Here is a 26,832-nt window from a genome sequence, read left to right as displayed (position 1 = left end):
TGGATAGATAGATAGATAGATAGATAGATAAAGTTTGGAGTTAAAGATGTAATGAGACATCTGAGTCTTTTGAAAAACCGTTGAATAAGAGATGATGGTGGTGTTTTTTGGGTTTTCAGTCGGCGATTTAGAAATTTATATTGAGCTGTATTGAAATGTTCACCCTGTTGTGTCCTGTGGAGGAGCAGATAACATGCTGAACTGTGTCAGTGTTGTTCTCCAAATGTGAGGAAGATGAGGCAGAATGGCTCTGAAGAGATCTGCTCCAGCATCTGTCCTGTGATGATCAGCTTCACAGAAGGTTTACGATGTTTGAGCATTTTTTTTTTCTTTTCTAAAAGAAGAAATGACACCCAGCTTACTGAAGCGAATCCACCCTCCTTCAGCGTCCTTCTGTTGACCACTGAAGTTCTGCAGTCACTGATTTTACCCTCTTTGCTGTTTTAAACCTGGAGCTGATGAGATCGACCAGTTTGGAACTCCATCCTGAGAGGCTTTCAGATCTGCAGCAATGAGATGAGTAGAGTGTGTAAGTTTACAGATCACTCAGTAAACTAAAAAAAAAGGAGCTGATTCAACCACATTTTGAAACAAATTTGGAATATTTTCAGTTACCATCAGTTGTTATGATATTTCAGTATCAATTCCAGAAAAGTTGGGGCAGAAGGTAAAATGTAAATAAAAACAGATCTGCAAATCATCTTTGACCTGTGTTCAGTTGAAAACAGTACAAAAAAATAGTTGTCAACTGCTTTATTTATTTATTTATTTATTTTGTATATATATGCTTGTTCTAAATTTGAAGTCTGCAACATGTTCTAAAAAAGTTGAGACAGGAGCATGTTTACGCTGTGTTACCTCACTTTCCTTTTAATAACGTTCAGCAGATGTTTGGGAACTGAGGACTCCAAATGTTGACACCAAATGTCCGGGATCATCATTATCGTATATTGCTCTTCATAACGTGCCACATGTTCTAAATATGAGACTGTTCTGGACTCCAGGCAGGTCAGTCTAGCACTCGGATTACACAGTCATGCTGCTGTAAGAGGTGCAGAATGTTTCTTGGTTTGTCATGTTAAAATAAACGTGGACGTCCCTGAAAAACACGGCGTCTAAAAGGTAGCACATATCCCCCCCACACCCTGACAGATGCTGATTTAGAACTTTACGCTGGTAACAATCTGAACTGTGATTTTCTTTTTTGGCCCACAGAACACAACGTCCATTATTTCCACAAACAATCTGAAAGTTTGCCTCATCAGACGACAATACACGTTTCCACTGAGCATCAGTCCATTTCAGATGAGCTTGAGCCCAGAGAAGTCGGCGGTGTTTCTGGACAATGTTGATATTGACTTCACTGTGCAGGGTACAGCCTTGCCCTGCATTTGTGGATACAGCAGTGGACAATGTTTATTGACAACGGTTTGTTATTCCCGAACCCATGTGGTGATATCAGAAACATGTCGGTCTATACTGAGGTGCTCTCTGAGGGGTCAAAGGTCAGTTTTCAGCCTTTTCCTTTACGTTTTCTCCAGATTCCCTGAATCTTTAATATTGGACTGTAGAGGGTGAAATTCGTAAAATCCTTGCAATCGTGCCTTAAGAAACATCCTTAAACTGTTGGACTGTTTGCTTGTAAAGCACTGAGCTTTTCGTGAATGCTCCTTATACACCTAATCATGAGAGCATCACCTGTCACCTTTTCACCTTTTTAACTGTGGAACATTTCAAAACAGGTGTTTTTAATCGTTCCACAAACTTCCCAGTCTTATATGCCCTGTTCCAACTTTTTTGGATCGTGTTGCAGGCATCAAATTTGGAATTAGTCTATATTTACAGAAACTGATAAGATAGTTGGTAAAATATAAAAAATCGTCTTTGTGCTGTTATGATCACTGTTTTCATTTGTGTCTTAGCTACAGTCCCAAATTTTGTTTGGATTGGGTTTGTATGTGTGTGTAGTCAGTATGTTTTTAATAATAATTATGAAACAAATCAAATCATGTGGTTTTATGATAAACACAGAAACAGGTAAGAGCAGAAAACCACAATGTCTTATTACACTGTAATAATCATTACCGCTAACTCCTTTAAATCTGCACTGCTACACCTGTATGAACAAAAATCAGTTTTATTAAATATACACTAAACAAACACTAATCATAAAATTATGATATTTAATAGCATAACGCTGCATCAGTTGACTCTTTTGTTTTTTTAACAGGAAGTTATGTTGCCCTCAGAGCTTTAGTGAGTACCATGTACTCATAATTATCTTAAAGCCTGTACAGTGTTATTTATTATAAAGCGCTTTATTTTGTGTTAATAAATATTTAATGAACACTTCCTGCCTGTTTCACATTGATTTCCTATTTGAGAGTAAAGATCTTTATTCCTGTCTAAACCAATTGTTTTCATGGAAACAGGCAAGAGCCGATCAGAATGTGCCTGTAATGTGTTGATAATAAGCGAACAGGCTTAGCGAGCTAACTTTTAGCTTCAGAACAGGGCTGCAGGTGTGTGTTTGAACAGAGACTGAATATTAATGACCAAAACAGCTCGGTTAAATATAGAAAACTACTGTAAAATTGGCAAAGATGATACAGAAAAATGACTTCAGTCTGATGTTGTTAATTAAATATATCGTCAAAATACATACACTCCTCATGGATGATGTTCTGTAGTCTTCACTCATAAGCTGTAAAGCTCCGCCCCCTGGTTTGTCATATCAACCTACAGCCTGTCTCATTATTTATAACTACCACTCGTCACAGACGTAGAACTTCATCTCTTCTGTTTATAGTGTCTGAGATGGTGAAGATGCTGGAGTCTGATCTTGGCCATTAACTAGAGCTCAACAGCTGCTGTTTTCAGATATTTCACCTTTTAGCACCAGTCAAAATTCAGCCCGTTCTAAGAACGCAGGTTGATTTTCTCAGTTCACTCAGCTTTGCAGTGATGAATGATTTTTTAAAGTTAATACAGTGACCAGATTAACTTCTTATCACACAATGAGGCTTATTATTCAGTAACTGAATGGAGCTGTTCTTTGATAATAAAAGTGTGAAATAGAGCTTTTGACCTCCTGGTGGGCTCTGGACATTTAAGGGGTTAACTTCAAATTTAGAGTTCATTGTATTCAATGTTTCGAGTTAAGCCAGAACTCAACATTTCCAGTTAAGCCAGTTTCTTACTTTATAACTTTAAAATCTGCATCACTGTTTTAATCGTTGCCCTGCGATGGACTGGCGACCTGTCCAGGGTGTATCCTGCCTTCCACCAAATGATAGCAGCACCCCACCGCGACCCAGAAGGATAAGCAGTTTAGATGATATGTGTGTGTGTGTGTGTGTTTTAATCGTAAACAGGTACAATTAGTGTTTAGTGCACATCTGCACTGACCAATCAGAACACAGTTACTTGTTTTTGTTTTCTTATACTGAATAATGGAGGCTGGATTTACACAGACGGTCTGTTCCAGCTTTTCAGATACAGATGTGCTGATTAAGTTTCTTTTTTGGATGTTCAGTTAAGAAACCTGTTTTTAATGTTACAGTTTCAGATGTCAGAGCTGAGAAACACGCAGACTCTGATCACTTAGCTCTGTCACTTGTTAGCTCAACTCGGCCAAAGTGTCATATATTATATTACATCATATACTGTACTGGTACTAATGCACTGTACACTGTTAAAGATGGTTCTTCAAGGGAATGTTTCTGTTTAGAGCCATGAGTTTTATATTGAACCATTTCATGCCTTAAGTGGAGTGGTGCAATGGTGAAATGGTTCTTCAGATTGATGGAGGATGTGTTATATATGGTTTTTGTCATTATATTGTGATAAGCTTGTAACAGTAGAGGAAACCTTTTGGTGCTACATTGAACTCTCCAACACATTGGTTCAATAGAACATATGGTTCTTAAGTAGAAGAAAAGAACCATCTTTTATAAGAGTATAGTGTTATACTGTAATGATGTATGTACATAGTGTAGATCGGTGTTCTCCAGCCTGTCGGCGCTCTGAGCCCTGTAGTCCTCACAGCCCTCACTTCAGTGACAGTAACACCATGCAGAGCTGAAGGGCAGCTGGAGGGTCGTGTGTATTTCGGACAGACTCGTGCAGTGCGCACGCGTGTATCAGTCTTCCTCCTGTTTGTAAATGAGGAGATCAGCTTCTCTGCAGCTGCTCAGTTCAGATTACAGTTCACTGCAGCTCAGCATGCTGTAAAATTCATAAAGAAGTCAGTCTGCGTCAATGTGGAGCCTCGCTGAGGACCACCCTAAAGCTGCGTAGGGGCTACATAATGTATTCCGTTACAGATTGCTGACCTGTTTAACCCTCTGGAGTCCACAAATGCACCCACAAGTCAGATTCTCTGTTTCTGTATCTGTGTCTGTATCTTTGCGAAAATCCAGCACAGAAATACAGTTCAGACATTTCCTGAGTCTGTAGAGTCGCCCTTTCCATTCCATCTTATCACGAGATCATACGAGACTCACATCCGGAGTCATGAGGCTATGAAGAGGGGCTGAGATACACGTCATCTGCCTCTCACCGTGTGGAACTGGTGGATTCGTGTGTCCGTCTACATTCTTTGTGGAACTGACTGATGGACACTCAGGAAATCACTAAGGACTGACCCACCACACCAGAAACTCTTCATTCTTTGTTCAGTCCACATTGGAGACTCATGTGAAACGGCGTGCAGAGAGTTTACAGCTGCTGAAGTTGCTGCAGCGGTTTTGGAAACTAGTGATGAAGATAACGGAGCATTTAGATATGAAACATATGAGGATCATGTTATATGAAGAACCTTGAAGGAGAATTTAAGAAGATATGGCCAAATCAAGAAGATGCCTTCAGACCTCAGAGGGTAAAAATGTAATGTAAATGTCAAACTTTGTAACCTAATCCAAAAGATTACTATTACTGTAATCTGATTACTTTCTGTTACTTTTGGGTTACTTATCTTTTTCAAGTAATTAAATAAAGAAAAGAAAAAAATCCACAAAACTAAACACAAAGCAAACAGGAGAACTGAGCAGAATGTAACTGCTGCACCATTTAAGGTGGAACAGAACAATTTGAATAAGAAGCCACTTCAGCCTCGTTGTTCTGTGTCTGAAAATTGGGCTTATTACTGTCCTGTCTTGTGTAAAAAGTTTTTTTGCAGTAAAATTGACTGTTGTAAATTCAGGCTAACAGCAATGCTTATGATGCATCACTTAAAACAGAAAGGTAAATGGTAAGGGTTAACAAAATAAAGTCTAAATGAAATGTTTTAACATCTTTTCTATTCTTTTTTGGACTGAAGGCGGGGCGTAAATGGAGCCGCTATTCGATTTCTTACGCTGTGTGAATCATAAACATTACAGACGTCCTGGGTTAAACTGGTATCACACTCTCCTCGAGGAGAACTGATCCTGTCCCTACAGGGCTACAGTTACAAATAATGAACATGTTTATATGTTTGCACACATTGTCTGAAAACTGTTGAAGAAAGAAATCATACATTCGAAAAATGAAACAAACATTACCACTTACAAGCCTCTTTTCATGTTTTGTTATTCTTAGTAAATATTGCAGGTTATCACTGTTTTTATAATCTGATCACTGTCTTACTGAAACTGTAACGAATCACAGTTGCCTTTTTACCCTTTTTAACATCCTGATTACATAACGCTGTTATGTGCATTTCATTGCTACCCAACTTCTCATAGAGGGCGCTAGTGAGCACCAGTCTAAGCACCAGAGTGTGAAATGGGACACTGTCTAGCCCCGCAGTCTTGCTGTGCACTGCAGAATGCTAGGAACTGGACTCATGTTCGCTTTGAAGTTTGGAGTCCTCAATTTAAACCTGTGTTTATTGATCTTCACTCTGCTGTTGAGTATTTCAGTTACAACAAAGCATAAAGCATGTTTATATAGTAACTGTGCTGTTATGACTCTGTATACAGTGTCAGCTTTCACTGTGATCAGGATCTGAAAGTAGACCCTGTCAAAGTCCAGAAAGCCTCTAAACTCCGGAGTTTCTTCTGAAATGAAGCGTGTTAATATTGAGTTTGTGCTGTATTAACAGCCTCTACTCTTCTGCGAAGGCTTTATACTAGATGTTGGAGCATTGCTGTGAGGATTAGTGATTAGTGATTGAGCATTAGTGAGGTCAGGTACTGATGCTGGATGGCCCTCCTCTGTGTTGCTGTGATTGGATGGTGTGTAAATGGACTTTCTGATATGGCTGTAAATAAAACATTTCTGTTCCATCATCATCTCTAATCTCTGAACTCAAACTCAGCTGTTTCTCACAGTCTGTTAGTCACTCAGTGTGAGACGATCCAGAAATTTCTCAAAAATATATAAAATACTGACCACCCCAAAATCCTCTTCTGAACGAGTAATACAGTTACATCACTGATGTGTACAGTTAAACACAGCACTGTACAAAACCTGTTATCTACACACTTCAAGATAGTTATTCAAGGGTTCTTTAGTAAAGGTAGTGGTTCTATATAGAACTACAAACACCCAAAGAACCATTTGAATGCCTAAATGGTTCTCTGCATGGTGAAATGGTTCTTCAGATTGATGAAGGATGCATTGGTTCTTTAATGCACCAAAAAGAGTTCCTCTGTTATTACAAGCTTGAATCATAACCATAGAAGAACCTTTTTGGTGCGATCGAGTACCATTCAACACATTCTCCATCAATCTGAGGAATAATTTCACCATGCAAAGAACTTTTCAAGCATGAAATGGTTTTATAGCAAACTCATGATTCTAAATTGAACCATTCCCTTTAGTAAAGAACCCTTGAGGAAGCATCTTTTTAAGAGTGTATATGGTTCAATAGAGAACCTTTTTGAAAAGGCTTCTATATAGTACCATAAATGGTTCTGCCACTGTTACTATGTCAAGCTTGTAACAACAGAAGAACCCTTTTAAGTGCTATATAGCACCATATACAACACATCTTCTGTTAGTCTGAAGAACCATTTCACCATGCAAAGAACCCTTTAAGCATGCAAATGTTTTTTGAGTGATCTTTGTTAGAAATAGAACAACTGCCTTTACTAAAGAACCCTTGAATAAGCATCTTTTTTAAGAGTGTATATGGTTCAATAGAGAACCTTTTTGAAAAAGTTCTATACAGCACCAATAATGGTTCTACCACTGTTACAATGTCAGTCTTGAAACAATAGCAGCTTTTTTTGGTGCTATACAGAACCAACACGTTCTCCATCAGTCTGAAGAACCATTTCACCATGCAGAGAATCTTTTAAGCATGCAAATGTTTTTTGAGTGTTCATGGTTCTAAATCACTGTCGTGTACTAAAGGCAGTGGTTCTGAACCTCTGCCTTTAGTACAGAACTCTTGAAGAACCATCTCAGGCAGTGAGTGTGTTTTTGATGGACATCAAAAGAAAACATGCAAATAAACAGAAATAAAAATATAACAAGAACTTCGTATTTAGTGCCTACAACCTGCGCAGCACTGTGTGTATCTATACTGTATGTGTTCAGCATGTGTAAGTGCATGTGCACCTGATCAGAGAGGATTGTGGGAAGGTGTTATGTAGGAGGGTGGAGATGATCTGCTGCTCATTAATTCCTTCATATTCATATCTGTGTGTTTGAAGTAGCTGATGATTAATATTCTGTATTTGTGTGGCCTTACATGATGGAGAATAACTGTGTTTATTAGTGAGACACTAGATGGCAGCACTGACCCTGGATCAGGTTCTGATTTCATCATCCAGTCAGGATCTCAGAGTCCAGAATCCAGTTTTACTTTTGATTTTGTGTCAGTTATAAAGAATCCTTTCAGATCACTTCGCTCAGAGTGACCCTAAACCCCCCATCCCACCCCCCCAAAGTGAGAGAATAAACAGATTTATAAACTATATATAACTTACTACGTTATTTTTGTTTTAAAATTGAAAGTTTGAAGTACATATATGTTTAAAACTCATTTTGAAACCTGAGCCAGGAGCTCAGCCAGAACCTTTTAACCCCTTTGTAATCCCAGAATTATGACACACTGAAGCAGCTTTTTCCACTGCATGGTACCGACTTGACTCGACTCGCCTTCTTTGGTTCTCTAGGCAAACCTGGTACCTGGTGCTATTTTTGGTTTCACCTTCGTCGAGGGTCCAAGTGAGCTGATACCAGAAGGTGACAAAAAACACGCAGACTGATGATTGGTCAGAGAGGATCGCTAAACACATATGCTAACGTTAGCTACCAGGTTAGCGTAGCCTACTGTACGTAGCCCTGTACAGTAGGTTTTTAAAACTGCCCATTCGCTTGGACGAGACACCTGGCATCTTTATTTTTGTCAGAGTAACAGGCATTAGCACAAATTCCAGCCTGCATCATTAAACCTGTGCTCATTAAACATGTAAAGAGTGTTTAGCTTACATGATAAACAGTAGATGTCACTGTATGACAGTATTAGTTACTAGTTTCTAATTACTAGTTCACTCATTTTACTGTCGTATAGCAAACTCCATACAATGTAGCTCACACAGCAGCACTGCTAAACAAACTGGTTATTGAACTGAAGTTATTGATGTGATCATAATTCTGTGAAGATTAAGTAAATAATAACATCATTAAACACATTTTCATTCTGGAAGACAAAGTACTTTTTTTTCCTGTTCTCCATTACATTGTGAAAAGTATTGTATGCTTTGTTCCTCTGCTGTTTCTACTCTGTGCTGAACATTGCGTTGTGCTAGTAATCTACTTTGTTCTAATAGTTCTAATTGAAACTCTGTCAGTCATGGCTCTCTGCTGTGTAAATGTGATTTTCCACAAACTGAGCGGCGGTGTAGAACTGCCCTCGAAAAAAGCCCAAACGTTTTATTGAGCTTTAAACCTAAATATCCAGCCTGAGGAAAAGACACAAACTGAAGTTTTGAGAGGGCTGATGTTCTCCTCTGTCCCTCAGGCTCTTCAGTCCCCTCTTCCAGGAAAAAGCTGTGAAATTAGAGCTGATCAAAGACAAACATGGAGCTGTAGATGAGGACCTAAAGGTCCAAACACCTCCTTTACCCCATTACACCCCCCCACCCCACACACACACACAGGGTCTCTGAGGGGTCAGTGGCTAGTTTGTGAAGGACGTTGGTCAGTAAATGTGTTTAACTCCCTGAGTTAAAGTAGATAGAAAGCCATCAGCCCTCAGCACAGAGTCTGAGGATAAAGTGATCTTTTATAGTTAACACATCTCACTTATCACAAGTTTATACAGTCAGATTTGGTGACATTAATTCCACTGATTTTCATAAATTCCCCCATGTTTTAGGTATAAACAGAGTGATTCAGAGTGGTTTGGTGTGAAATGGTTCAGAGTTCTTTACAGGGGTGGTAACACAAATATTGATGTTTTATTTACTATCCAAAACTACATCAGCAGCTGCATTGAAACCATTGTTCCTACAAAGCGCTGCAGAAAATACCCCCAACCAGAACCCCTGGATAAACTGTGAAGTTCGGTCCATGCTACATGCTCGCCGTGCTGCATTTCTGTCAGGCAACGCTGAAGACTACAAAAGAGACACAGATACGACCTGCGTAGATCTATCAGAGAGGCCAAGAGACAGTACAGGCTGAAGCTGGAGGAATACTACAACACCACGGACTGGCACGCATGTGGCAAGGACTGCAGCACATCACCAACTACCAACAGACGAGCAGGGTGGTCGCAACCAGACACACTACACTACCTGATGAGCTGAATGAGTTCTATGCTCGCTTCGAGGCCCTCAACCCTGGCCGACTGAGAGATGTTACGGCCAAGGAGAGCACACAGAACACATCGCTCACTGTGACATCAGTGGATGTGCACAGGACCTTGAAGAGAATAAACCCACAGAGAGCAGCCGGCCCAGACAACATCCTCGGGTGTGCACTCAGGGTTTGCTCATCAGGACTGGCTGACGTGTTTGTGGACATATTCAATCTGTCCCTCGTGCAAGCTTTTGTGCCATCCTGCTTTAAGGCCACCACCATTGTGCCCCTCCCAAAGAAAAGCGCTGTGACCTGCCTAAATGACTATCTACACCAATCGTGATGAAGTGCTTCGAGAGGATAGTCATGACTCATATCCAGGAGACCATTCCGAACACTATAGATCCTCTCCAGTTTGCATACCGTCGGAACTGGTCCACAGACGACGCAGTCAACGCTGCCCTTCACACAGCCATCACACACCTGGAGGGCAAGGACAAGTATGTCAGAATGGTCTTTATTGACTACAGCTCAGCATTTAACACGGTCATCCCACACAAACTCTCAGAAAAGCTCTTCACCCTCAGAATGACACCCGCCCTCTGCAACTGGGTGCTGAACTTTCTAACAGACAGACCCCAGTCAGTCAGAGTCGGCAGCTGCACATCCAGCACAAGAACAGTGAGCACAGGGGTCCCCCAGGGCTGTGTGCTGAGGCCCCTTCTGTACACAGTCATTGGTCTGATCACTGGTGGGGACGAGACAGCATACAGGAAGGAGGTGATTGAGCTGGTGGCCTGGTGTCATGACAACAATCTTTCCTCGAATGCAGATAAGATAAAGGAAATGATTGTTGATCCAAGGAGGAAGCGGGAGCTGCACACACCCCTGTACATAGGTGAGACAGAGGTGGAGAGGGTGAAAACCTTCAAGTTTCTTGGCATCCACATCAGTGAGGAGCTCACCTCGTCTCACAACGCACACCTCATCATCAGGAAGTCCCAGCAGTGACTGTACTTTCTGAGAAGGCTGAGGAAATTTGGCATGCCTGCCAAAATTCTCAGCACCTTCTACAGGAGTACGATCGAGAGTGTTCTTACCAGCTCCATCATGGTCTGGTATGGAAACTGCACTGCTCAGGGCAGAAAGGCTCTCGAGCGTGTGATCAAAACTGCACAGTCCATCTCAGGAGCAGCCTTCCCCTCACTACAGGACACTTATTACACCAGGGTCATCAGGAGGGCCCACAATATAATCAGGGACAGTACACACCCCCAGCGCAGACCCTTCACACTCCTACCTTCAGGCAGACGCCAAGTCCAGGACTACAAGACTGACGAACAGTTTCTATTCACAGGCCATCAGGCTTGTGAAAACCTCACTCACTACCTCTTCCCCCCTCCCACTCTGAACTGGTTTAACTTTTGGCTGACTTGCACTCAATAACTGCACCTTACATACACTGTACTGCTGCTGTCAGAGCACTACTGTTTACATCTGTGACTTGCAACATGCACTTTATGAACTGCGGCTCTACATACTTGCACATATGCACATGTAACTAATTTTTCTTTCGACTTTGCACATATAACTGTACTTTTTTACTTTTTTACTATTGTTTTTAGTGTATTTCTACTTATTCAGTGTATTTAATATATATTTGGTGAATGGAGGAACAGCAAAGTAAGAATTTCATTGTACAGTGTAACTGCCTGTTTCTGCTGTGCATATGAATAAAACTCTTGAATCTTGAAAACCACCAGTGAACCCACATGTGTCTTCTGAGTATTATATGGAATGTTGATGATGGGAAAATAGTGGAAAATCTGAAATAATATGTTTTCTTTGAGGACTATTTTGCCCCACAGCACCCTGCATATTATGTATCCCTCCACCATGAACGGAGTTTAAGGTCTCAAAACTATCGTAAAACAATGTCACAGACATCAGGCAGTGAGTTCATAACCATTTCATGTAGTAACTTTCTGTGAGGGAGCTTTTAGAGGAGGACGTCTGGTTCATATCACCACCACTGTGAACAATTCTGACTCTGTAAGTTCTGTAGAACCGAGCATTTCACACCAAACCACTCTGAATCACTATGTTTAATTGTGAAAACGTCCCTGTAAGTGCACTTTAGACCTGACCTGTATTAATATAATTTCTGTAATAAAACTGCTCCGTTTCTGTTTCTGGTGAAACAGCGTTAAATAAACTCAGTAAAGAGTAAAGAGTAAAGAACAATCTGTACGTTTTGCTGTACGTCAGTAAAATAATACAGAGTGTGTGCGTGTGTATCATTTTTTAACACATTTTTTGAACAGGATGCTGCACAGCAACTAAATCTTATGTTGTTAATTTAAGTCTGTGTGACCTGCCTGCCTTAACATTTTATTTGAAGGATTTTTTTCTGACTTCTAATTAGTAGTGCAGAGAGTGAAACATGTAGATTCCTGTTCTGCTATTTAACTGTTAGAACTCTGAACATTAATTCAGACAGTTTTTATTATCAATTGAAGCACCATTTCTTTAAATTCGTAACCTTGTTAAAAAAGAATATGAGTAAATTTTTGTTTGTAGTCTTGTAAACCAAATGCTACAGTGTTCCTTTAAAACCGTGACGTCAACGCTGGGATTGGCCAATAGACGGCCTGCTTATGGGTATGATCTAATCCCAGCCCGGAAGGCGGACAGCCAATCAGCACGTAGCGGGCAATGCTTGTTTGAATACGTGTTTTGAGGGCGGGGGATAGCAGGCGGAATGCTTCAGCCAATCAGCGCGTAGTCTGCTTGGGTTGCCTGAATACGCGTGTGTGGTTTTTTCCCCCACCTGTATTCAGACAAGCCCCGCCCGCTGTGCGCTGATTGGCTGAGGCAGCGCGAAGGCAGGAGAACACGGCGCTGTTTGAGTTCTCCAGCAGCTCCACTACAGAACTGAGAGACTAGGTTATATGGAGAACGTCGCGAGGAGGGAACAGGGGCTTCACGAGGAGAAATCTGATGGACTTTACAGCGCGAGATCCTGCTGCACACCGTGACATGTGCCAGGGGCGCGCGTGAGGCGGCGCTGGGTATGTGGTGCGTATTCTTAAGGGTGCGTTTACTTCTGGAGGCTGATGGGCGAGTTCAGGCTGCTGTGGGGACTCGGCTTGTGCTGCTCGCGCTTACTCGGCTCCAAGAGCAGCTCGCGGAGATAACTGCAACTAAAAACAAAACAGCTGCACGCACGCTGAGAAAGAAACAAAGAACGCTAGGACGTATCCAGAGCTTGACCTTACCACCGTATCTGCTGCTAAACAGAAGATAAGCGCTCCTCCACTGAAGCCTGGTTGGTTAATGGCCTAAATGGACACAGCTGTGGTCAGTCTGAGTATGACTGTGAAGGCTGCTGAGAAGGTCTGAGCTGTGCTGAGAAGTGATGAGAAGGTCTGAGCTGTGCTGTTACAATGATGAGAAGGTCTGAGATGTGCTGTAACAGTGATGAGAATGTCTGAGTTGTGCTGTTACTGTGATGAGAGGGTGTGAGATTGGTTGTAACAGTGTTGAGATGGTCTGAGATGTGCTGTAACAGTGATGAGATGGTCTGAGATGTGCTGTAACGGTGCTGAGAAGGTCTGAGCTGTGCTGTAACGGTGCTGAGAAGGTCTGAGCTGTGCTGTAACGGTGCTGAGAAGGTCTGAGATGTGCTGTAACGGTGCTGAGAAAGTCTGAGATGTGCTGTAACGGTGCTGAGAAAGTCTGAGATGTCTCCTCAGGAGCAGCCTTCACACTTTACAGCCAAAACACCTTCTGCGTCAAAAAAGGAGACATATGAATTACTGTAACACTGAAAGTAAGTCTGGGGCATGATGTCCTTTTATAGCTTAGTCTGTAGTAGATAGTATATACTTAATAATTCATAATAGATAGTGAATAATCCATAGTAGACACTGGATAATTCATAGTAGTTACTAAATAATTCATAATAGACACCGAATAGTTCATAGTAGATACTGAAAAATTCATAGTAGATACTGAAAAGTTCATAGTAGATACTGAATAATTCGTAGGAGGTACTGAATAATTCATAGCAGACACGGAATCATTCATAGAGGATCCGGAATAATTCGTAGTAGATACGGGATCATTCATAGTAGATATGGAATGATTTGTAGTAGATACTGAAAAGTTCATAGTAGATACTGAATAATTCATAGGAGGTACTGAATAATTCATAGTAGACACTGAATAATTTACAGTAATTACTGTAGTTTCAGGTCCAACCCTGATTAACACGCCTGATTCAGCTAATCTTCTGAACATAAGAATTGGAACTCTGGAGTCCATATCCAGCTGCACTGGTGAGCAAAGTAGTTTCAAAGAAATCTCTACCAGATCAGAAACATGAAGATGTCAGAGTGGCCTTTACTCCTCAGGAGCTGATATTGATCTCCTCCGTCAACCACTGTGCACATATTTTTAGGTTTCCTTGTAATTCCTTGTAATTTAGCTGTAAACCATCCTAATTATAGCGGTGAGGAGTGGACAGTGGATTAGAGAGAGAGCATGATGGATTGCTGGAATAGTGAAAACAATGAAACATGTGACTGAAGGGAAACATGAACTCCATCATTATATTAATAATGAGTTCAGTGACCGACTCACGCCCACTCACAATGAAACAGCTAAAAAGGTGTTTTGTTTAACGGGGTAAAGTGGGCACTTTGTATGAAAGAAATTGTGACTTTGGAAAAGTCTTTTGCTGTTCAGAGTCCCATCCAAAGCCTCACCTGGTCACTTACTGTGTCCAGTATCAAGATTGTGTCCTGATAAGATTTTAGCCACATGTATTTACACTTGGTAGTCAAATGCATCTCTGGTTAGTGGGACTCAAATCCAGTTGCTGTGTGGGATGGAATATGCAAATCAGCTTGTTAAGCAGCAACCAGTTACCAACTGTTTATCTGTTCAGCCTCTTCATCTGCAGTGTGTTTTGTACAGTCGTGTCTGACCATGTGTGTCCTCCATGATTATCTTCCTCACAGACTCACTTCATGGGGAGGAGTTTCAGTTGTACTGGAAAGAGTTTCAGTTGCACTGAGAGGGGTTTCTGTTGTACTGGGAGGGGTTTTGATTGTACTGGGAGGAGTTTTGGTTGTACTGGGAGGGGCTTAGGTTGTACTGGGAGGGTTTTGTTTGTTAAATGTGTCTTGGAGAGACGGATGTGTCTCAGTCCACCTCCTAAACTAGTCTGAGTGATCAGATTTGTACCTGTTTTAAATGCGTCTGGGGTGTGTTTACACTTGCGTTTTTATGTGGCTTGGCCTCCAGATATAATCCTGATACTCAAGTTGCATGTTTACTATACCCACTGCATCAAACTATACTCACTGCATCTAACTATACCCACTGCATCAAACTATACTCACTGCATCTAACTATACCCACTGTATTAAACTATACTCACTGCATCTAACTGTAATTAGTGCATTCAACTAACTAAACTCACTACTCATCTAACTAAATATATACATATCAAACTGTATTTACTACATCTAACCATACCCGCTACATCTGACTAACTGCTAACTGTACTTACATGTACTTAAGTATACTCTCTACATCTCACTAACTGTACTCACTACGACTAACTATACTCACTACATCTAACTGTACTCACTGCATTCAACTAACAACACTCTCTACATCTAACTATACACACTACATCTAACTATACTCACTACATTCAACTAACTGTACTCACTGCATCTAACTAACTGTACTCACTGCATTCAACGATCTATACTCACTACATCTAACTAAACATACTCACACTTTCAACTACATCTAACTATACTCACTGCATTCAACTAACTATCATAACTGCATTAACTAACTGTACTCATTACCAGACCAGTAACCTGACATTTGTCTTGTGGTCAGAGTTTCTTTCCCCAAACCTGTTTCATTTGTTTTCGGTGCAGTTAAATGTGACATTTACTCAGCACAGCTGTGAAGTATAATTAACAGGGAAGTCTTTAAGCTCTGTGTGGCTTTATAATCATATTCATGACACTGTGTTTGTGATTTAGGAACCATGCAGGCATTAAAAGTTCAGTTTGACTGGCAGAAACTTTAAGCTAAAGGTTGTCAAGGAATCGGCTGATTTAAAAACTTGTTATTAAATGATGATAAATATAAATAGCAGACTGTTATGGAACCTGTTGAGAGATTATTTGGACGGGTCTGCTTATTCAGAAAACAGCAGTGCAGATCACTGACTTTGCTGATCACACTGATCTTATCAGATGTTAGGGGTTTATAAATGGCTTTAAAGAGTTTTGGGACGGGGCCAGTAGAGATCCGTAAAAACAATCATTCCTGAAGCCGTGGGGAAGAGAACTGCATTTGTCAGTACTTCATTGTGTTTGTGAACTTCTTTTTTCAGAAGGAAATCCTTGAAATTCAGAAGTTTTAGTGGAAAATTCCATTCAGTCATGTCCTCTAATAAATATTGAGATTGAGTTGTAAAGGGTGGGGTGGCGCCCTAAATCTACCAGATGAAAGCGGTGTAGTTGCTAATGGAACATTTTTCTGAGCTTCTGCTGAGGAGGACTGAAACGGAGGCTGATTCTCCATCCTCAGTTCGCTCAAGGTGGTCCGTTCACAACCGAGGGGGACGGCAGTTGCTAAGAAACCAAACGTGAAAACAAACAACTCTAAAAGTGGTAATTCAGGACCGTGCTGTCTTGCCCAGAGTAATTAGAATTCAGGAGATGTGTCTGGAAATTAGTTTTATATTTGGCTTGGTAAACAGCTCTGTGATATCTGTTTATGTGCTTATTGTTGCCTGTAAATTGAAGGGAATCAGATGTTATGCATGGAAAAATAAAACTCTGGTGTTTCTGAGCTGTTGTTTTTTGCATTGGCACAAAAGACGAGTTCATGTGGCCTCCTTTAATTTGATAAAAGGAAAGAAAAGGTGAATCACAGTGACACAGCGGGAGAGCTGGGTCCCTGACTCCTATTAAAGCAAATTTTCAAGAAAAAATGTATAATTTAGATCATTTTAGCAAATGATCTGACAAATGTAGTCCATCAGCCAAGACATGATTTGTCGCTTAAGTTTGCTTTTTAGCGTTAGCACTGGAGCTACAAGGCTAATGTAGCTAACAAGGAATGCTTATACCCCACCAGTTAGCATGGTGCTAACTGCATGCCTAAAGTGAGTTTGGCTTCCTATTCACCAGCGTCTCAGTCGAATTTCATGTTCCAAAATTAGAAAATTAGCTATGCTTACGTACTTCAGTCCATGTTTATAGATAACTGCGAGTCAGAAACCACATAATCAAGACTATTAGAGACGCTACAATCTGACATTCTGACTTAAAACTAGCTTATAATGTATAAATGTCATTATTTTGTTCTGTTCTATTGTTCTACTTACACACACTTCTCACAATGTTTTGACAGAATTTGTGACTCTGTATCATTATATGCAAATATGTCATGCAAGCTTTGATAATTGCTTGAGTGTTAGCCTAGCCATTGACCTATAGGCTAATAAATACATCACTGCAGCTAGCTAGCGTTAGCACTTAGGGTATTTGAATGTGAAAGAAGGTAACTTTCTTCTTTGTTTATTCAGTTGAAAAAAGGTTGAAGAGTTTAGTGCACCTGGCTGTGGAAAATACGGCGAGGCAAAACGTGTGGATAGCGTGGTGGATATCACACTGTACACTGAACAGTTTAATTAAGAGTTGTGTCCCAATTCAGGTACTGCATAGACCTGCGAAGGCTGAACCGAAATAAGACGGTCTGCTCTATGGCTGATTTCCTGTTTGTGTGGCAGCAGCGCTGTTCCCACCCTGATCCACTCAGGCCAGCACAACACACACTAACACACCACCACCACATCAGTGTTACTGCAATGCTGAGAATGATCCACCACCCAAATAGTACCTGCTCTATGAGGGTCCATGGGGGTCCTGACCACTGAAGAACAGTGTAAAAGGGGGCTAACAAAGTATGCAGAGAAACAGATGGACTACAGTCTGTAACTGTAGAACTACAAAGTGCACCTATATAGTAAGTGGAGCTGATAAAATGGACAATGAGCGTAGAAACAAGGATGGTCATAATGTTTTGCCTGATCGGTGTACGTTCTCAGCCAGAGCCAAACTGAGCTAGCTAGGGAGCGAACTGGATAATTTTAGCTTTTAGCCTGTCATCTTCCTCATCTGACGAGTCATTTCTGCTCGAGTAATCTTCATTCTCCATCGCCATGGTACGAAGACAGTTAGCAAAGTCAGCTGAAAAAGAATGTTTTATTTCTAGCAGTAATTTCTCTGGTTTTCTTCTGTGTTACTCAACAGCATCAGCTAGTGAGCCAGCTAGCAGAAAAAATTCAAACAGCCCTCAAATATGCCCCACTAAAGTGTTTGCATTCTTTAAGAAGGTTTTATTTTATTTCCCTGAAGTCCAGTTATGAGATTTGTGTGGATTTTGTGTCAAAAACAGTCATAATTCATTTATACATGATTATTTTCCAAACAGGCTAGTACTGTGACTGTGACTTTGAAGAATGATATATGCAGATAAGCTCTGTTCTGAATGGCTCTCCTTTATTGTGAATTCTTTAAAAAGCAGTCTGGGCTGAAACACTCTTATAACACACTTATAACTTCAGTGTGAATGGGCGGGGCTAAACTGCTGTAGGCTGAAAAGGTGGATGTATGTAAATGTGTGACATGACATTTCCAGTACCTGTTAGCCACATTAGCCTCGTAGCTGCAGCGTAAATAGGCTACATTTGGGTGGCGTCAGGTGGGATGGGGTTGGGTAAATGTTGGTTGATCTGTAGCTTTAAATTATGCCTCTCTCTCTCTTCCTCTGCACTCTCAGCCGTGAGCGAGGGTAGAAATGTTGAATGAGGCAGGCGGCCCCGGTGACCGCCCCGAGAGAGTGGGAGAGCATGTGTACGCTCTCTCTCTCTCTCGCTCTCTCTGTCTCTCTCTCTCTCTCCGAGGTTACTGAGTTCGTGCTGCAGTGAGAGCAGGCCTGGCCGCTCGCCCAGAGTCTGTTTTTTTTCCTCCCGCAGCGTGGTGGCTTTGGGCGGGGCAGCTCAAAGACAGTCTGCAGCTCTCTCTCTCTCACTCTCTCTCTCTTCCAGCGTCCTGTCGACTCGCCCAGCCTCTGACTCTCCTCTGTTTGTGTAGAATACCTGCAGTTCAGGCAGGGGGGTTGGGTGTGTGTAGGTGTTCTTTTTCTCTGCATTCCAGCTAAAAGCTAAAGGCATCTATGTGCTTTAACATCTGTTCACACCAACTACAATTATTTTTTTTGGGATTAAAAAAACAACAGACGACAGCTGATCTGATTCTGTTTAAAGGGTTCTGTCTTATTTTTTAAAAAATTCACAGTTCATTTCTATATGATCATTTTTTATGCCTTTATTTATCTTTCACTATTTAACAGGCTGTTATAGAACCTTTAGGACTGATGTATGTAAATTAGCTCTGTTTTGATTGGCTGTCCTGTATTGTGCTTTGTTTGAAAGGCATTTCATTGCAAATGGGCGGGGCTAAACTGGTGTGGGCTGAATGGGCGGGGCTAAACTGCTGTGGGCTGAATAGGCGTGGCTAAACTGCTGTGGGCTGAATGGGCGGGGCTAAACTGCTGTGGGCTGAATATGAGGGGCTAAATTGCTGTAGACTGAATGGGCGTGGCTAAACCGTGGGCTGAATGTGCGGGGCTAAATTGCTGTAAACCGAATGGGCGTGGCTAAACTGCTGTGGGCTGAATAATGCTTGTGCGTTTACTCTGAAAAGGCTGTTTGTGCAGGTTAGTGAATGTTATGTTTTTAAACTTTAGTAATGTTTACATGTTACATAAAAAATCCCCCTTTTCCATGATGTGGGCCCTTTAAACACTGAGAAAATGAGAAGAAGGAAAATCGATTCTTAGTATCTGTGATGATTTATTATCGCTGCTGGACACAAACACACAGACCGACATGAACAGACTCGCTTCACCCTCATAAACACACAGCTGTAAACAGTCTGAGATTCTCACTGTCAGTCCAGACGTTCAGCTGCAGTCCGTTATATATTTACTGTAATCTATGCGGGTTTACAGTCAGCTGCTCTTTGTTTAAGTTTTGATGCTACAAGCAAGACAAGCTTGAGTCGTATTGCAGATTCACTTAGACTGTAACCATGACAACAGAGCTCTGATTGGTCAGCTGTATTTTTAACGCATCCATGCAGAGCAGAAAATCAAGCTCTGATTAAAAATTTTACACTGTGTTGTGGTGCGTCAGTTTAATCGACTCAGACTGAGTGTGGAAAAGTCCAGCGTGTTTTTCTGCAACGAATATTTTCATTTTCAGATTTCTTTCTTGAACAGTACAAAACTGTGCCATCTGCTGGTCATGTTTTCTCATTCAGAGTCACCACACGTTTCCCCACAGGAAAAAATATAACAAATTAAAAGTCACTTAAACTGGACGTTTCGCGTTTAGCTACTCTATAAAAGCAGAACGCTTATAACCATGAAGATTAAAGAGAAAGTGATGGTGTTTTATTGCTTCATACTAATCAATAAAAGCTCAAGCCGCTTGATCAATCAGATTTGACAAGATATCAAATATTTGTTGCGGTAATGAGCAGATGGTGGCATTGTACCCGTAGCAATCATCAATTTTTCACAGTCACTATATATATATATATATGTATGTGTGTGTGTGTGTGTACATATTTAATTAAATGTATCATTTTATATTCAGATTTGCTTCTGTAAAATCATATTTACAGAACTGTGATTATGAGCTGATTCTCACGCTGAGCTTCAGTCTGTCTGATCAAATCTGTTCACCTCAACAACAAACTCTTTCAGATTTAATGGAACATTCATTTTAATGTTGGCGACATGGTCACAGTGTCACCCAATATTTCAGATTAATTTTTATTTCCTGTTAGTGTTAGAGTTGTTTCATTAGTGTGATGATTTCGATTTTGAATGTATGTTGTGTGTTTGTGAGAACCGGCGCCGTAGCAGGTTTAGCGGTCACTCAGCATGGGAGTTGGTTATGGCAAACCTGTAATGAGTGACTATAGCAAGAATTTTTCAGTTAATTTGATTTATGTGTGATTGTTTCATACAGTTTCGGGCTAATTTCAAGAAATCACACAAAATGAACGGAAAAACAACATTTGAGCCCCTCCAACAAAAAAACGTATATTGACTGTCCCGCTCTTTTTTTGGATTATCAGTTATTTTGTTTGTTATTCTATATGATTTTTTCACAAAAAAGGTCAAATGTATTGTTTTTCATTTGTTGAGAAGTTGAAACTCTAAAGACTAAAGGCTAAAGGGCTGTGCTGAAGGGCAGCTGTGCTAAAGGGCCGCTGTGCTAAATGCTAAAAGGCCCCTGTGCTAAAGGCTTAAGGGCCACTGCGCTAATGGCTAAAGGGCTGCTGCGCTGAAGGCTAAAAGGCCCCTGCGCTAAAGGCTAAAAGGCTGCTGCACTAAAGGCTAAGGGGCTGCTGCGCTAAAGGGCCGCTGTGCTGAAGGCTAACGGGCCGCTGCGTTAAAGACCCCTGCGCTAAAGGCTAAAAGGCCCCTGTGCTAAATTTTAATTTGATTTTGGTATGTTTTAGTTATTGTTTTACATTTATTATTTTTTTCATGTCATCAACTTTTACTTTTTAGTTAATTCTGAGTTTTTTATCACCCCTGTTTGATCTGTTATTTATTTAGTTATTTTATTTTTGCGGTTTTACCAGTTTATTCGGATTTGATAGTTTTTTTTTAGTATTAACATTACTTTTATTATTATTCGAATCATTTTTCATTTGATATGTTTTTACAATGTCATTTTTTCAATCGCTTATGTGTTTTGGCTCAGCTACACTGTAAATGAGGGTCTCCCTCAGTGTACTCAGAGTTGATATAAAGGTTGATTGATTGGAGCTGTGATGACCAGCCGCGGTTCCTCGCCTGTTATTGCCGCGTGATGTTTAGAGAGTGCTTTCTCCTGGAGAAGATCACAGGGCTGATGCAGTGCTGTGGTGTGTTTCTCTGTAGGCTTTGTGTCCGGCTGGATGAGCAGACTGAAGATCTGACCTGCTGGACTGAGTGAAGGTCTTACAGACAGATCTTCTACAGAGCATCATGGGTGAAGTAGTGATTGTGAAGGAGGGATGGCTTCACAAACGAGGTACGAGCCATAAACACCATACACGGTCAGTCAGGATAACCGCTTTCATCCTTTTCTCCTGTTATTAGTCTCATCAAAATTATTGTCCATGGTGTACAGTTTGTTTAATTTTTAGTTCAAAAAGAGTGCTCAGCTGATGAAGGTAACTGTGTGTTTGAATAACTGACAGTGTTGTAGACGATACTGAGACCAGATTAACATTACCAAAAAAAAATACATTAATCATGTCTGACAGATACTATTATAATGAACTGAAAAACCCTAATGAATAAATTGACATATCAGTTAGCTCACTTAGTTCAGCTCTGCAGTCTTTCTGAACAGATAAAATTAGTAAAGCAGCGACATGAAAATTCATGACTGAAACCAAAATGCCAGACACACTCATCCAAAAACCGAAACTGAAAAGTGAAAAACGCTGACAATAAAATCAGTTTACACAAAGCAAATGTACTCGATGCTGAGTCTGTCTGTGATATCCAGCATCCTTGACTGCAGTGAACTCCGTTATTATTATTATTATTATTATTACTTTTTGCTGTTTGTGGTTTGTAAATGTTTCTCAGAGCTCAGACAGCGCCGGTGAGCTCGCGGGGACTTGTCGGCATTTCTAATCGTTGCCATTTTCTTGTTTCTTATTTTACAATAATAGAATTATAGTAGAGTCATAGATTTTGACACATCACTGCAGGCTTATAACTTTTTTTTTCAATTTTCATCCAAACATTTTCATCCATTAAAATATATTTTACACAAGTATGCATTAAAATTTTTGGTGGCCAAACTCAAAACATAATTCTGTCCTTTCAGCTGTGCGTTATTATCCGACTGTATTCTATCAAACGTTTATCACTCGGGACCTGAGTTGAACTGGTTTTTTGAATGAGTTCATTCTTAAATGTGTTTGTCTTTATTTCAGTCAAATCAATCAACCTTTATTTAAACTCGTGTAAAGCCTACCACGCACCATCTAAATGCTACCACGAATCGTCTAGAGACTGCTGAAGCCGTCTAAAAGCTATCACACACCATCCAAAGACTACTGAAGCCATCTAAAGGCTACCACACACCGTCTGCTGCAGACTGCAGCAGCAAAACATCAGCATTTTACAACCCCATTTCCAAAAAAGTTGGGACGCTGTGCAAAATGTGAATAAAAACAAAATGCAACGATGTGCAAATCATTTAAACGCTATATTTAATTGAAAACAGTACAAAGACAACATATCAAATGTTGAAACTGAGAAACTTTTTTTAAAAATATGTGCCCATTTTGAATGTGATGCCAACAACACATTCCAAAAAAGTTGGGACATGGGCAACAAAAGACTGGTAAAGTTGTGTAATGCTAAAAAAAAACACCTAGTGGTTGATTGGCAACAGGTCAGTGACATGATTGGGTATAAAAAAGCATCCCAGAGAGGCTGAGTCTTTCAGAAGTAAAGATGAGGAGGGGTTCACCACTCTGTGAAAGACTGCACAATCAAATAGTGCAACAATTCAAAAATAACATTTCTCAGCATAATATAGCAAAGAACTTTTACTCTTCATTATCTATGATACTATGTGATAATATCATTAAAAGATTAAAAGAATCTGGAGAAATCTCTGTATGTAAGGGACAAGGCCAAAAAACAGTGTTTGCTGGCCGTGATCTTTGGGCCCTCAGGCAGCACTGCATTAAAAACAGACATGATTCTGTAGTGGAAATCACTGCATGGGCTCAGAAACACCTCTGAAAAACCACTGTCTGTGAACACAGTTCATCACTGCATCCACAAATGCAAGTTAAAACTCTAAAACACAAAGTAGAAACCATATATAAACAGGATCCAGAAACACCGCCGCCTTCTCTGGGTCTGAACTTATTTAAGATGGACTGAGGTGAAGTGGAAAAGTGTTCTGTGGACAATCAAAATTTGAAATTCTTTTTGGAAATCATGGACACTGTGTCACAGGGTATGGATGACATGCACATCTGTGAAGGCACCATTAATGCTGAACGATATATACATGTTTTGGCAACATATGTTGCCATCCAGATGACGTCTTTTTCAGGGAAGGCCTTGCTTATTTCAGCAAGATGATGCCAAACTACATTCTGCACATATTACAACAGCGAGGCTCCGTATTAAAAGAGTCTGGGTGCTAAACTGGCCTGCCTGCAGTCCAGACCTGTCACCCACTGAAAACATTTGGCACATTATATAAAATACGACAAAGGAGGCCCAACTGTTGAGCAGCTGAAATCCTGTATCAAACAAGAACAGGAAAACATTTCACTTTTAAAACTACAGCAATTGGTCTCCTCAGTTCCCAAACACTTACAGAGTGTTGTTAAAAGAAGAGGTGATGAAACACAGTGGTAAACAGGCCCCCGTCCCAACTTTTTTGGAATGTGTTGTTGGCATCAAATTCAAAAGGGGCATATATTTTTCCAAAAACAATACAATTTCTCAGTTTCAACATTTGATATCTTCGTAGTATTTTCTTTAAAAATATGGTTTACATGATTTGCATATCATTGCATTCTATTTTTATTTACATTCCGCACAGCATCCCAACTTTTTTGAAAATGGGGTTGTATCTTAAAGACTAAATTGACGCCTTTCTCGCTGTAAACTTCATCACCTGCTGTGGATGTGTAGTCTGAGTTGCCATTCTTAATTTGAATTTTTGTAGAGTAGTTGAGTGTCTGTTTGAGTAGTTTAAGCTACTGTTAGATAACAATTCAATTAAAAGTGAAATTTAAAGCAAGTTGAAGTCTGCTGCAGTTTTTAATTACAATTTGCATAATTCAGCGTTGTATTTGGTGGAACAGAAGCATAGAGCTTAGTTTACAGAAAATTGATTGCATTTAAATCGCAATTTTAATATTGATCCAAAGAAATTGTATTATATACAACACATTTTATACAGCGGTGTGGGAAAAACATATACGTATTTTTCCCAAATCGCTCAGCCATACTCTCCTTCCCATTTGACTTACATTTAGGGGGGAGCAGTTATTTTTATATACATACTATGTGAGGTGAGGCGTGATTAATCATTTCCTAACGCTAAAAGTGACCTGCAGTTCGGTCCTGCTGGTGGTCATTTCTGTGTTTAAAGGTAGGAAATGTTGAGCTCATGTCTCCGCACTCAAACCGCAGAGCATCAGCCGGCCAGAGAAGGTCCGAGGGCGTGTCCGTGGAAAACCGGCAAGAGGGCTGAGTCCGGAGCCCTGTGGGACACCGCGTGTTCAGCGGTGTGAGTTTTCAGGCCGGGCTGCAGGACAGTACGCGCTGTGTGCTGCTGCTGGTGGGGTCATCTCAGTTCAGCTATGCAGACAGACAGCACTGCAAGCCCAGATGAAAACGAGCGCTGCCCAGGCTGGATTTGGCCCGCTTAGCATGGCGGCAGCCTTGTTTTGCCTACAAGGGATTTGGAGAGTTATTTTTTTCCCCTATGTGTGTCCGCGGGGGCATGCAGGACAACGTAGAGGGTGTTTTTTCCCCTGTTTATTTAGTGAAAAAGTGTTTTGATAAAACTCCATTACACTGATTTACTTAGTTTCCTAGATGTTTGCGAAGAAAAAAAATCTTAATATTAACTTCACAGATACTACTGGTAGGTTTTCAGCCTGAAATGAAGATCATTCATATCTGTTTGAACTGGAATGTGTGTTGTTTTGAGACAAATTAGCAAAAAAAATATTTGACAGCTTGTACAGTTGATCTAATCATGGGGACCTTCTGCTGGATAAAGTCTCATTTCTCAGTTTGAAAGAAACACTTTTTGGAGTTTCCACAAGAAATTTAGCAAATCTGTAATTTGTTTGTTCTGAATTAAAGATTGAAAGCCAGCTGTGGCTTTTAATGCACAAGTGAGTGATATCTGAATTGTGTTGCATCTAGAGTGTGAGATTCTGCATTTTTATTGTAGTTAAAAGTGTAGTGTACTTACAGACGTAGCTCTTATGGCTTAAAAAAGAAGAAACAAGTAAAATACAAGAGTTTTCCAGAATTCCAGTATTTTATTGTTTAAACAAGAATACTGCTTAAAAGTGAGGTGAGATGGAAAAGTTCTTGGGCAGGACCTCATTTTTGATGCTTCAGTCCATCGTAGATCACAGCTCAGACTGAGAAACAGTTTGGAGTAGTGAGTGAGACATGAAGAACCTGAAGAACCTGGGGAACATGAATTTAAACCATGGAACATGAGGTTATCCACTTAAATGTTCTAAATTAGATAATTTGTACAACAAACTGTGACAAACTGTGTTTGGCTAATTTGCACCAATAACACACATTCCAGTTTGATCAGAGACCATCATGTTTGAAAGTTTGGGCACCCCAATCACATGACCGGTGTTTTTGATTTTGTGAGTGAAAATATTAAGAACTTTTTAGTCTCATATTTTCATTAATCATCTGTATCTCCCACACAGTAACAGTGAGGGCTGTGAGGTTTCAGCAGGTCCTGAAGGTTCTAAAGGTTCTGAAAGTACCGTGTCCTTAGTTTAGAACTTAATCAGATCAAATGTGAGTTTCACTGTTCTGTTTGAGAGTTTCTGAAGATAATAAAGTAGATACTAAATTAAATAATAAAATAATCTTTCAGTGTCGTTTTCCTAATAAACTCTCAGCTCCATAATCAGATGCAATGCTGCTGATAGACAGCTGGAGCTAGAACTGTTAGAACGTTCAGTGAAATAAAGAGCTGACAGACCTCCAAAGCTCCACACTGACACGCTGACATCGTTCGTATCATTCGTACAGGTTTGATTTACTGTCTCAAAATGATCAAATTGAGCAGTTTTTTGTAATTATTATTATTATTTAGGGATGAGAGTGTATAGACGAGGTGACACTGTGTCTTTCAGAGAGAACGCTTGTTCAGGTTCCAGAAATGTT

At 40.4% G+C, this 26,832-nt stretch overlaps 2 protein-coding genes across 4 annotated transcripts in view; both read left to right on the top strand.

The window, feature by feature from the left end:
• The window catches only part of ylpm1 (YLP motif containing 1), a 37,043-nt gene extending 34,694 nt beyond the window's left edge, over positions 1-2,349 (top strand). The window contains exon 18 of one of the 3 annotated variants that reach the window (XM_036582402.1): positions 1,216-2,349. In XM_036582402.1, the coding sequence (XP_036438295.1) occupies positions 1,216-1,578 (363 nt within the window). In that variant the 3' untranslated portion in view covers positions 1,579-2,349. The other 2 variants (XM_036582404.1, XM_036582405.1) reach the window with 2 other exon arrangements.
• Positions 2,350-12,643: 10,294 nt separating this feature from the next.
• The window catches only part of LOC118815953 (RAC-alpha serine/threonine-protein kinase-like), a 37,584-nt gene continuing 23,395 nt past the window's right edge, over positions 12,644-26,832 (top strand). Inside the window, 2 exon segments of the mRNA XM_036582406.1 lie at positions 12,644-12,816; positions 21,805-21,937. Coding sequence (XP_036438299.1) covers positions 21,892-21,937 — 46 coding nt within the window. The 5' untranslated portion in view covers positions 12,644-12,816; positions 21,805-21,891.

Source organism: Colossoma macropomum, unplaced genomic scaffold, assembly GCF_904425465.1.
Source record: "Colossoma macropomum unplaced genomic scaffold, Colossoma_macropomum, whole genome shotgun sequence".
Taxonomy (NCBI): Eukaryota; Metazoa; Chordata; class Actinopteri; order Characiformes; family Serrasalmidae; genus Colossoma; species Colossoma macropomum.
This window is presented reverse-complemented; position numbering and strand designations above follow the sequence as displayed.